Source organism: Rhinolophus sinicus, chromosome 14 (genome assembly GCF_057876585.1).
Source record: "Rhinolophus sinicus isolate RSI-liver-muscle chromosome 14, RSI-T2T, whole genome shotgun sequence".
NCBI lineage: Eukaryota > Metazoa > Chordata > Mammalia > Chiroptera > Rhinolophidae > Rhinolophus > Rhinolophus sinicus.
Genome location: NC_142514.1, coordinates 47,338,175 through 47,351,281, shown reverse-complemented (window position 1 = coordinate 47,351,281; position 13,107 = coordinate 47,338,175). Strand labels below are relative to the sequence as shown.

At 34.0% G+C, this 13,107-nt stretch overlaps 1 protein-coding gene, 1 non-coding gene and 1 pseudogene across 5 annotated transcripts in view; 1 reads left to right on the top strand and 2 right to left on the bottom strand.

Moving 5' to 3' along the window:
* RAVER2 (ribonucleoprotein, PTB binding 2) overlaps positions 1-13,107 on the bottom strand; it is a 74,410-nt gene that overhangs the window by 45,457 nt on the left and 15,846 nt on the right. For all 4 annotated transcript variants that reach the window (XM_088791185.1, XM_088791184.1, XM_088791183.1 and 1 more), the window contains exons 2-4: positions 8,241-8,307; positions 4,879-5,348; positions 2,039-2,230 (exon numbers count right to left, since the gene is read on the bottom strand). In XM_088791185.1, coding sequence (XP_088647311.1) covers positions 2,039-2,230; positions 4,879-5,348; positions 8,241-8,307 — 729 coding nt within the window. The remainder of the gene's footprint in view (positions 1-2,038; positions 2,231-4,878; positions 5,349-8,240; positions 8,308-13,107) is intronic.
* Positions 9,009-9,098, bottom strand: LOC148755690 (U6 spliceosomal RNA; annotated as a pseudogene).
* LOC148755689 (U6 spliceosomal RNA) lies at positions 11,358-11,465 on the top strand. The gene has a single exon (XR_016018793.1). It is a non-coding gene; the product is annotated as a U6 spliceosomal RNA (small nuclear RNA).

Sequence of the window (13,107 nt, the reverse complement as noted above, 5' to 3'; positions counted from 1 at the left end):
TCGGGGGATCACTTCATAAATTATACAAGTTTATCTAATGACTATGTTATATACCTGAAACTAATATAAAATAATATTGAATGTCAACTGTAATTGAAAAAAATAGTAATGGGGGAAAAAAAAAACAAGGAGAAGAAAAAATAATTCAATCATTTAATGTGGTCAGTGTTTTCTTGATTCCAAAATTAAATAAGGATGGTACAAAAAAATTAAGCATTTTTCACTTATGAGCACATTTGCACATATACCAAATAAAATAATATCTAATCAAAACAATGCATTAGAAAAAAAATCATTATTAATTAGGGTTTATAACACAAGGATGGTTCAACATTAGAAAATATATCAACGTGATTCAGCATATTAATAAATTTAGGGAGAAATCCATAATTATCTCAATAGTTATAGAAATACTCTTACAAAGCTCAGTACCTGTTTATGATTTTTTTAATCTCAGAAAACTTGATAAACAATATGTACCAAGAACTTACAAAATCATTGATATCCGATCATGAAGGCCCCTGTATGCTATGCTAAGAAATTTGAACTTAATGCAGGCGTTAAAGAATATGAAGCAAGAGAATGACATAATCTGATTTGAGGATGAGAAAGATCATTCTTGTGGCACTAGGGAAGATGATCAGAAACGGAAAGACTAATGACATGGTGATGACATGGGGGTTATTCTAATCATCAAAGTGAGAAAAGATGAGATCCTGAGTAAAGTAACAAAGATGCTGACAAGTCTCAAAGATTTAAGAGACATCAATGGAGGTACAACTGAAGGATTTGTTAATATTTTTGACATTTAGATTTGGGGCCTGGGTGAGGGAAACCAATGATGATTACCTGAGTTTTTGGTTCAGATAGTTTTAGTTTGGATGAACTGATGCTATATATAGATACTACAGAATATAGAAAAGCAAGTCCCAGAGAAAATTAGTTTTCATTTGGAGATGTTGAAATTGGAACTATTCATATAACATAAAGGAAGAATTCTAATAATCATTTAGAAATATAGGTTTAGTGCTTAGATTAGTTTGGACCAAAAATATATGTTTGGAAGTAATCACGGATAGGCAATAAATTCCCCACGGCTCATCGAATTCAATCTAATTTCTTTGAGTGCTCAGTCGTGTTCCCTGACTTGACATCAACTGACCATTTCACCAGACATCCCTTTATACACTCAGTCCACCTAGACCACTTACCAATCTTCAGGCATGCAAATTCACGTCATACTACTGCTTGAAAGGTTTTGTTCTACCTGGAATCTGACCACTCACTCTCTCTCTTTAGGGCTGCCAGATTTAGCATGTAAAAATACAGGGCACCCAACTAAATCTGGGTTTCAGATAAACAACGAATAACTTTTTAATTGAACTCTGTCTCATGCAAAATCTGCATCTGGCAATCCTATTCTCCACCCCCACGAACATGTTTCTAAATCATTCTTTAATGTCACACTCAAATATTACCTTTGTCATGAAGTCTTCCCTGATCCCTTCAAAAGTGTATGCCTTCCTTCATTTAACCAACCAATATTTACTATGCTAAGGGCTAGGAGTAAGAACTGTGAAGAAGGAATAGTCTCTGTCAGCAGAGACTATTCCAGACCAGAGAAGTAAAGAGAGGAATAAGGAGACAATGACAACAGAGAAGTAGCTCCAGTGTGCCATGTGAGCAAAAATGGGGCACACATGTTCCCCTACTTGTGCAATGGATACTTATCAACACATTGAAAAGAGGCATGTCCCACTGAAAATTTAGAACACAACAGGAACTCAAATATTTGCTGAATGAATAAAATCCCTTCAAAAACTTTCCTAAGATAAATACACTGGACTAAACACAGTGTCTTCTTTTGTAATGACTCTTGGCTTGATTTGACCGAGATACCATTTGCCAATTTTTGAAAAAGAAGAATGCCTTTATGCAATGGGAATGCAATGAAGGCCCAATCAATGGACCGTTAGTTTGAATAGGTTAAAAGAGTATTAGGATTTTTCTCTATGCTAATAAAGAACAACAAACTTACCACACGTTGAGCTGCTATCAATGCCGCTAACGTACTTCGCCCTGGTGCTCCTGGGGCGCAGAAGGAAACTTGGACTTTGCTTCCCTTGATGGTCATACCAACAGCTGCACGCTGAACCTCCTCGGCATGCTCTGCACTGTGATATTCAACCACCGCAAAGCCACCGACATAGCTACCTTCATCCTGTGCAAGCTGATGCAATACATTGGGTTAAAAGGGAATTCTATTATTTAGGTAGAAATATTTACGTACAGTATATGATTTGCAAATTCAAGAACAAACATAGCAGAGAATGACACTGGTGAAAACAATGTTCTTTCTCTCTAAAAATCAAAGTTGACTAGTTGCTTAGATGCAGTGCTTCAGGAAGACAGGGTGATAAACAAGAGTCTGTCATTTCTTTTCAATTCTTTGATTTTCTAATTTTAATAGTAAAAGCCCCAATGATAATATTCCCTATATTTTAAGATATATATGTAATTGATAATTTATAAGAAAATATGGTGTTACAATAATTAAAACTTTCTTTACATTCACCAGATACATGGGACAATGAAACATACTGAAACAATTATTTGACCACATTATCTATGTAAAATAAAATTTGTATCATCAAGAAAAGAAAGGTGGGAGGAACCACATTCAACTTTTATTTCAATATTTTAGGTAGATCTCAGGAATTTGGTCAAGTATACAAAAGCAAACCTTCTTTGGGAAAATTATGCTCTAGGTTTATTAAAATACCATATGCAACTCACAACCTTTATTTCTAAATGTGCCCTAAATAAACTCCTAAAATGTAGAACTCAATTTATTTCCAGTCTCCTACCTGTAAGAATGTAAAGGAAGATACTAAAATCCTGGAACTGTAAAGACTGGTACAAAGAGCAAAAATAAGAACAAAATAAGACACTAAAAAGTTTCTAAGCTTTGAAGACGTCTAAATTATCATAAACATGTCTAAATATTCATGCTACAAAGTGATAAATGAGATAAAATTCAGCTTGGTATGTCTTTGAGAAGAGACATCTATAATGCTTCTATTTGGATTTGGCACCTCATTAGCTAATATTACAATTAAATAATTTCCAGTTTTCTTTTCTCTTATTTTTCATGCTTAACTTCCTTTTCCTTTCTTGTATAGTTAGACCGAATTTCTATTTTTCCTTCACATTATTCCCTCTCTTTAAAACTGCCCTCAAATGTCTTTTTCTCCATACAGCTTTTTCCAATCACATGAGCGAAAGGGAAAACATCTACCTCTTCCAAACACTTCTCCTACAACCCCATTCCTCTTGTAATCCAAACCAGATCTTAAGATCAGATTTTAAGCCATTAGTCTCTTTTGATCACCAAGTGAAGAATGTGTCTTCAGTATAGTCTAGGTCAACCTACCCAGCAAGAGAGCCTGAATTTAACAGATCCACTGATAACGGCATCATAAAGTTGTTTTTACTAATATTTTAAAACATTTGTTATTCCTCGTTCATCATGATAACCTTCATCCTATGTAAATTACAATACCATTGTAAGTCTTTCAAAAGACCAAATCATCTAAGTCCACAGTCCGTAGTTTTAGAGAGGATTATTTCAGTTCGATCTGACTTGTGATCTAGTTAATGTTCCATTATTTTGAAATATTTTAACAGAAGCTAAATGGTCACTCACAAATATCGTAGCAAACATTTTTTTACGAGATGGCAAGCTAGACTAGATAACCTCTCAAGTCCCTTCAACTCTGGGATTCATAATTCAAATAATTCAAATACAATTTTTGTGATAAATGGCTTTTCCCCTCATATTTGTTTCAAAGGCCTCAACTAAAGCTACAAAGAATCATGTATGGATACAGGATTCACTCTACAATTCTTGGTACCAAGAATAACATATTGATAAGATAATCAACTTGCAATAACAGCAAAGATTTGATAAAAAATTTGTCATAAAATTTTATAAAGCTCTTGGATGGTTTCTTTGACGCTTATTATATTGGGATTGGAGAGAGGGAAATTTAAGAAAAAGTAAGATGGTGGCTTTAATCACATATATATGTATATATCTCCAACTCCAAACTTCCTACTGCTTCCTATTTTTTGAGTAGAGACTCAAAAAATATATGATTAAAGAAAAAAGGGGTGGGGATGGGAGGTAAGAAGAGAAGGGAAGCAAGAGAGAAAGAGTTCATCAGTTGCTATCAAACATCTGTAACAGAAGAAGTTATATATAGTATGCATTTTTGTCTAGTTAGAATATATTAAATTTTACTATGATAAAGTGCTTGAAAATTCTTACCACTATTGTCGGTTTTCAGGATCTTCCCTAAGTGTCTCACTTACCATGACCCCATTAAGATAAAATTATATGTTCCTTTTAAACCTTATTATACTTTTCTATCTTCCATTATATTACACTTTATACATGATTTACAATTATTTGTCAGTCTCTTCTACAAAATTGTGAGGTACTGAGAGAGTATCTTTCTATTATCTATATTTCTGACACCTAGCAATAGTGTCTGGCACCGAGAACGTGATAAGTAAAATTTGGATGGACGAATGGACGAATGGATGAATGGTTTAATGAATAGATGAAATGAGAAGATGAATAAATAACGGATTTGCTAAGACACACTTAACTATGTAACACTATAGTTTGGCCCGTCAACAAAAGGGATCAATTTAAAATTTCCCATGATATTAAAGTCTTCATTACAGACTAAAGCAGAATTAGATTGTCCACTGTGATATTCACATAGGTATAATACATTGGTGAGTACATGCAGAATAGATACGTATGTAGATATTTTTAAATAATTCAAATGGTATCTTAAGAATACATACCTGGCAAAACACAGGCTTATGGATACTAGAAAAAAATTGCAACAGTTCCTCTGAATCCCTGTAGCCACCAGGGAGCTTATCCACACAAAGGCACTTCGAATGAATGAGCTCTGCAGCCAACAGATTAACATCCATCCACTGTGCGAAGAGGACTGAGGTTCCCAACTGTTTGCCCAATAGCTCCAATCTGGCCTTTGCAGCAAAGTCCTTTTTCATGTATTCCACAAATCCATAGCCTTTGGAATGGCCAGTAACTTCACTGTAGACCAGAAAACATCTCTCGATGTTTCCATAAGCGCGAACAAGTTCTTCAAACTCTTCTAAGGTAAAAGAAATGGGCAGGTTGGTAATACACAGCAAAGCGTCTGTTGGCTGGAGCTGGACTATTAAGTCTTTTCCTCGAAAAGAATATTGATGGAACGTCTGAATTGCATTCTGGGCTTGTTCCCCATTCAATAAGGTAACAAAAGCTGGAAGATAATAAAATAAATGACTTTTCTAAGCCAGTGTTTTCAAACTTCTTAAACTATGACTCATGATAAGAAATACATTTTATGTCTGACTCTGTTCACACATACACACACTTGAAATAAAAGTATCAGGACATTAATACTCCTACCATGTGCAATACACTCTGATATTTTCTATTCCATTTCATTGTTTTTTAATGCTGACACCCCCACTAAAGTAACACTATGACCAGTAGCTTCAATTAAAAATATAGAAATTATATTAGGAATTCCACTATAAAATACTAAAATATTCTGTAACAACATAGAATTATTTACCCACCAAAAATATCTTCAAGAATGAGAGTGAAATAAAGATATTTTCTCAGTCACCTAAAAGCTGAAAGGATTCTTCACCATCAGACCTGCATTATAAACAATGTCTAAGGAATTCTTTAAGCAGGAAGGAAATGGCACTTGATGGAAATCTGTATCTACACCAAAAAATGAAGAATACCAGATATGGTCATTATGTTGGTAAAGACTGTTTTCCTTAATATTTAAATCTCTTTAAAAGATAATTGACTGGAGTGAAAATAATAACGCAATACTGTGGTGGTTATAACACATGTAGAATTAAAATATAACAACAACAATACAAAGGCTGGGAGGGAATAAATGGAAGTATACTGTTGTCAAGTTCTTAGACTCTATAAGAAGTAGTCAATATCACTTGATTGTAAACTGGTAAGTTAGATATATACTATAAACCCTAAATCATCCACTAAAATAATACAACAAATAAACTCAATAATTATATTAAATGATGTTGCCTTGGATTTCAGTAACTATGGTAGTGCTTGAAGAACCAGATAATTAGTAGAGTCTAAGAACATTACAACAACATACTTCTATATGATTTATTTCTATAAAGATTCTTGAGTTTTGTTCTAGGGATGTGGTTAAGTTACTAGGAAAGAGCTTGGCCATTTCTGGTCTCGCTTTTACATTTTGTTAGGTAAGACCAGAGCCTCATTAGCCTAGAGTTAATTTTCTCCACTCTTGGGACAAGACTCTTCTGAATACTTTCCTTGATGTACCCTGAATTATGAGGTTTATCATCCTAACTGATGGAAATAACACTCATTATACCTGGCCCTGTGCGAGCTGTGAAGACTGTTACCTCTAATCCCTTTGTCAATATTTAGTAACATTGAAATTGTACATAGCATACGACCCAGTAATTCACTTGTAGACAAACAGAGTTACACACGTATATTAGAAGACAAGTAAAAGGACATTCATTACAGCATCATTTGAAATACTGGAAAAGTTAAAGCTTCCTAAATGCCTATCAGTAATGGATAGATTTATCAATGGTGATAAATTCACAAGACCCAATAATCTGTAGTAGTTTAAATCACTAAACGAAAGCTATTAGGTTGGTGCAAAAGTAATTGTGGTTTAAAAGGTTAAAAATAACTGCAAAAACTGCAATTACTTTTGCGCCAACCTATGTACGAACATGGAAAGATCTGAAAACAAGGTTGAGTTAGAAAACAAAAAGCAAGTTGCTAAATGAAACATACAGTAGAATACCATTTATGTAAAGTTTTTAAAAAACATGGAGACCACCACTATTAATTACACACAATAAAATTACAGATATTGGTCAAGATACGGTAGTAACTAAAACACAGTTCCACAATCTCAATGGCTTAACAAAACAAAAGGGTTTTTGGTTGTTGTCCATGCTGCATATTCCATGCTGAAAAGAGGACAGGAAGGAAGGAGGTTTTGCTCTTCATGGTCACTCCGGGACCTAAATTAAAAGAGGTTCTACGATCTTCCTCAATTACTTTGGCAGGAAGGACGAGCAGTGAATCACATGCTGAGTCTGAAATCGTCCACCTGGAAGGGACATGTGTCATTTCCACTCACACTTCATCAAAAAGCAAATCACATGTCCTCTCTTAACTTCAAAGAGGAACAGAGAACTATCTTACCTCATGCTCAGAAGAAAAAGAACAAGAATCTGTGACCAGCTCTACTGACTACCACAATATAATGGCAAAGTATGGAAAGCATGTACCAAATTCATAAATGCTTGGCCCTCAGTAAGGAGGAAGGGAAGCAATGGAATCAGACACAGTTAGAAACTGGATTTCATCTTTATCTGTCATGCTCCTTTTTTCAATTTTAAAAGTCAAAAAAGCAAATACAGAATTCCTGACCATACTACCAGAGATTTTTATTCAATAGATCTACATTAGGTCTCTAGCAGGTATATTTATTTTTAAAAACAAAATATTTTTCAAAACATTTTTAAAACAAAATATGCTTATAAAACATTTGCCAATTTGGGATTGGATGAGTACACAATGATTATATGATCCTCCATACTTTTCCTTACTTTTTTTATCATCTCAAAAAGATGTTTTTAGACATTTACATATCATATAGACACAAAGGAAATAATCGAGTCCATGCTTTTAATATCACAGATATAAAACTAATACCCAGAAAAATTAAGCAATTTTTCCAATTTGCCCAGCTGAGGTCAAAATCACATAGTGTATTCACTAAGTCCAGTAATATTTTATTAAAATTGAAGGATAGCAAGCCTATAAAGGAAATTCATTATAACATACACAACATTCATTATAAATGTTCATAAGGCTCTAGTAACACCATATTAATTTATGTGATTAAAACTTAGGATACTAAAAAAAAAAAGAATTAGGATACTAACATTACCTTCAGAAAATAAATGGTATGAGTAACATTTGTGTGATTTAATGCTTAAGAATTTCAGAAATTAGCTTAAGAATGAAAAGACACTAAGCTGCTTTGTTTTATAATGACTATATGTAAAATCAAAATGAAATCAGATGCTCAGAACTGAAATCTTACCTGTTCGCTTATTTCTGTCCACATAACAATACTTTAACTCATAATCTTGTAATAAATCGTGAACTTCCTGAAAGAGACAAAACATGAGTTCAATTAACACATAAATGCCGTTAGTGGATAATCCAGCTCTATTAGTCTATCACCATCACCACCACCTCCCTCCCCTATGGCCCCAACCTACCTCTCCAAATACAGCTCCAATACAATCTCTACACATTCCCATATTCCTGCTCCAATGAGTGTGTTCACTGTCTCATGAGTTTACCATGCACAGTCCTTACTTGAATTTCTGCTTACACTGATACTGTGACCTAGCCTGGGGCAAACATACCACTGAAGTTCCCAAACTTCAGCTGAAATCACATGCATCCTTTGATATCCCAGCTCAAATGTTCTTCCATGAATCTTTTTCCACAAAACATGGCCTTTCCCATCTCTGTGCTAGCAATGGTCATACTTCATTTATACCTCTCTTACAGAAAAGAATATTAAACATTTCTATCTGTGTACTACATACTAAGTTTTTAACAAGTAATAAATCTGTACACGCTTGTTGCACCACCACGGAGAATAAATGTAGACTACAAACCTAACCCAGAGATCCCAGGGTTTGAAAACAAGTAACAACCACCAAGATACAGTTCAATGCATTTCCCCTTGGCTCCCCAAGATGTTTAAACTGGCATTCTGGGTCATTCTGCTTCTGTCATTAATCCAGTCTGAACTTGTTTCTTCTGATATCATACCTTCCACACACCTGGGGGCCTGAAAAAGTACATTTCTATTCTTTGCGCAGGGGCCATGCTAATCTTCTCTGTATCGTTCCAATTTTAGTATATGTGCTGCCGAAGCGAGCACACATTTCTATTCTTAATCCTTCCTGTTAAATTGATAATACTTGACTATAGGAACTATAGTTCATATATTTGTATATTACCTATATTACTTTGCATATACTAGGCACTCAGACACTAAAGTGAGTATAATTTAATTATTTTTTTCATTAAATTGCTATTTTGCCTTGACAATTTTACTCATAATACACAACAGATACAGTTAGTATTTTTTAAAAGAATTGGACTACCTCATAGGTGGACATTCCGATCCCAAATTGGAGAGTTATAGCCAACCTGTTCTATATTGCAAGTGAATAAACTATACACAAGAGCTGGTATGTTAAGTTTACAATCTAGACTACTTAATTCAACAACAAGAATTCTTATTATTGCCAGTATTATAGTTAGCATTCATTTAGATTTTACTAGGTACCAGTGCACTGAACTCACCCCTTTCAGTAAAAATCAGGAAACCAGAGCAGGGCTAAGTCAAGCAATTTGCCGAAGTCATGTATAACTTGCTGAGTTAAGATTCACCAGCTGGCCTGGTTCTAGCGACCCCAGGCTTAATCTCTGTGCCATATTGCTTTGTTTTTTCCAGTACGAATTAAAAATAGTATGCTACCACCAAGAGTTACAAAAACAATACCATTTGTACCCTAAGAAGTTATCATATGGAAATGGAAAATAGATAAAAGGACAGTTAGAAGTTGAGAAATATTTTCCCTTTTAACCTAATGCAAGGGGTGGGGAGTGATATGATAGGCAAAGTATAAAAACATGATGCTGGGTGAAAATAAAGGTAATCGCCTATGATAAGAAAAATAAGAAAGGTAAAGTTGGTAATTTAGTATTCCTTATTAGTAAGTCAATATTAGAACTCTTTTAAACTATTACTATCATATTATTATTAATACATATACTTACCAATTTGGTAAAATACTGTTTGATTTTAAAATATTGTTTGAATTATACAGTAATATGATCAATATACAGATGATTATGGTAATTTTTTATCTTGTAAGCTTTGATGTTTTCTTGGACTTAAAAAACATATACTATATTCTTCAATAAGAAAATGTAACTCTCTATAGCATAACATATACATCTTGCCAATCAGCTAATTTAATACTTTATGCAGCAGGTGACACGGTTTTGTTTGAAGAGATCCAGTGTATGCTTTTAGTTGCATAGACTCTAATCTCTCATTTCACTAGTTAACAGCTGTCAAATGCCAGATAAAGGAAACATGATACTGCTCTTCACATTAACAAGTACCGGTAAACAAATGGCATGTTATGTTACTCACTCAGCTAAGAGAATTACCTGAGTGAGATCTCAAGTATTCAAAGATGCATTTTTCAACTGAGAAATTTTATTTTTAAAATACCCACATTTCTAATTATGGCTTTTCTATGTCTCAGATGGTGGACGTAGATTTTGCTAACTGGGAAACCTTACAAAGCTTCCTGCAAAGAAAAAAAAAAAAATGATTATTTTTCTCTATGCCCCGGTTGTTTTGACCCAGGCAAAAGTGGGTCACCCCTCAATTTGAGCCATGGTAAGTTGGCCAAATTAAAAACTTAAAACCTGAAAGAGTCCTAACAACCATTTGCCAAAATTCTACTATGCTCCACCACACAGAACCAAAAGGACTAAAATTATGTCTCCCGATACTAATCCAAGGAACAAAGTAGGACCTTCGATGAAAACACTTTGTTCTCTAACCAGCAATATCCCTTATAAATTTCTGATAGTAAGATGAGTTCACCAAAATTGTTAACATTAGATAGCTTTAGTAACCTATTTCTAGACTAGATTCACTATCATTCCCCGGAATTAAATGAAAAGTTTTGCACATAGGAAATGTCTCCTGGGCAGAGGATCAGTAGCTCAGTAGTTCTCAACTCAAAGCAGTTATTCAATCCGCACCCCCCCCCCCAAAACAAAAGTGAAATAACCATTGTTCCAGCTGATCTGGACCTCTTCCTGAATGATACCCAACCTTAGTTTTAAATCTGAATCACTGTCTTCTAAGCCTGTCACAGACTTACTTTCATTAAAAAGTTATTTTGTTCTAAGAAAGACTTTCATAGATTAAAGCAGTCTACTTGTAAATTCCACTTTTTTTTCAACTAAAAGTAACAAATACTTTTGATTTTCTTTTAAAATTTTAAGGGATTTGATAATGCGAAAAGATTATCTGTAACATGCAGAGGGCACCAAAAAAATGTATACACATTTTAAGAAAGGAAACAACTGTATTAAAATTGTAATACGCGTGCTCGCTTCGGCAGCACATATACTAAAAATTGGAACGATACAGAGAAGATTAGCATGGCCCCTGCGCAAGGATGACACGCAAATTCGTGAAGCGTTCCATATTTTTATATAAATGATAAATGTCTAAGTTTTGCTTTGTCTTGTGCACCTGAAACTAATAAAAAAAAAAAAAAAAAAAAAAAAAAAAAAGATTTAAATCTTAAAAAAAAAAAAAATTGTAATACGCAACATATACCAATAACAAAATATGAATTCAAAGTCATGCGTATACATTTTTTTGGCACCCCGGTATATTAAGTTATGAGGCATGATAATGAAATAAGCACCCAGGAACTCACCACAAAACTTAAGCACTAGAACATCAGCGTTCCTTCACTAGCCCATCCCACCACTTTCCCCCATAGCTGGAGTTCCTCACGAAGCTTTGCATCCCAAACAATATGTTGTTTTACTTGTTTCTGAGGTTTATAAAAATGGTATTATGCTATTTTTAATTTTCTGTGCCTTGCTTTTTATACTCACTATATTTTGAAAATTCACTCATGTTGCACAAGGCAGTTCATTTATTCACTACTGTTTGATATTCCATTCTGTAACTATAGTATGATTTACGTATCCACTTTTCTGTCAATGAGTATTTGGTTTGGTTCTAGGTTGTTATTGTTGTTTGGCTACTTAGGTACTTTTTAAAAACTACTATCACATTCGTATACATTTTACATTCTTATTTCCTTGTGTTCATGTACAAGCATTTCGGAAAGAATGAAATTCCTGGGCTGTATACATGCAAATGATCTTCTTTATACAAAAATGCCAACTTGTTGCTGGAAGGGTAGTGTGCCTGTTTGCAGTCCCATCAACAGTACATTAGAATCCCACTAATCCATATCCTTCCAATGCCTGATGTTATCAGATACTCAAATTTTATGAATTTAGTGGATATAAAATTATATCTCACTGTGATCTTAATTTGCATTTCCTTGATTAATAAGGTAGGGCACTGTGATGGTTTTATGCATCAACTTGGCTATCATATCCAGTTATTTAATTAAACACTCATCTAGGTGTTGCTGCGAACGTATTTTGTAGATGGGGTTAATATGTACAGTTTAAGCAAATGAGATCATCTTTGATAATGTGGAAGGGCCTCATCCAATCAGATGAAGGCCTTTGGAGCAAAACTTGAGTTTTCTTGGAGAAGAAATCCAGACTCAAGACAGTAGCATCAACACCTGTCTGAGTCTGTAGCCTGCTGGTAAGACTTACAGATGCTGGAGTTGCCGGCCTCCTTAATCAATCTCTCTTTATATGTAGGGATATAATAGAAGTACATCTAAATAAAAATAATATATATAATCTGTTTCTCTGAAGAACTCTGATACAGGCATCTTTTCATGTTTAGTTGCTGTTTATTTCCTCTTCTGAAAAACATGCACTATTGCCTATTTTTCTATTGTGTTTTTCTTTTCTTCTATTGACCAGCAGAAGTTTTGTTTTGTTTTGTTTTTTTAACATATTCTGAATAGTAATCCTTTGTTGGAAACTGTTTCATAAATATATTCCCCTAGTATGCGAGCTGTCCTTTTGTTTCTTTGTGCGTTCTTTTGGAGAAATTTCTCATTTTAACGAAGCCAAATTTACCCTTTCTTTTTTTTGCTTTACAATTTGTGGTTTTTGTGCCCTAAGAAAGCCTTTCCTACCCCAGGTCAAAAAAAGCTATTTTGTATTCCTACAGTTTTTAAATTTTC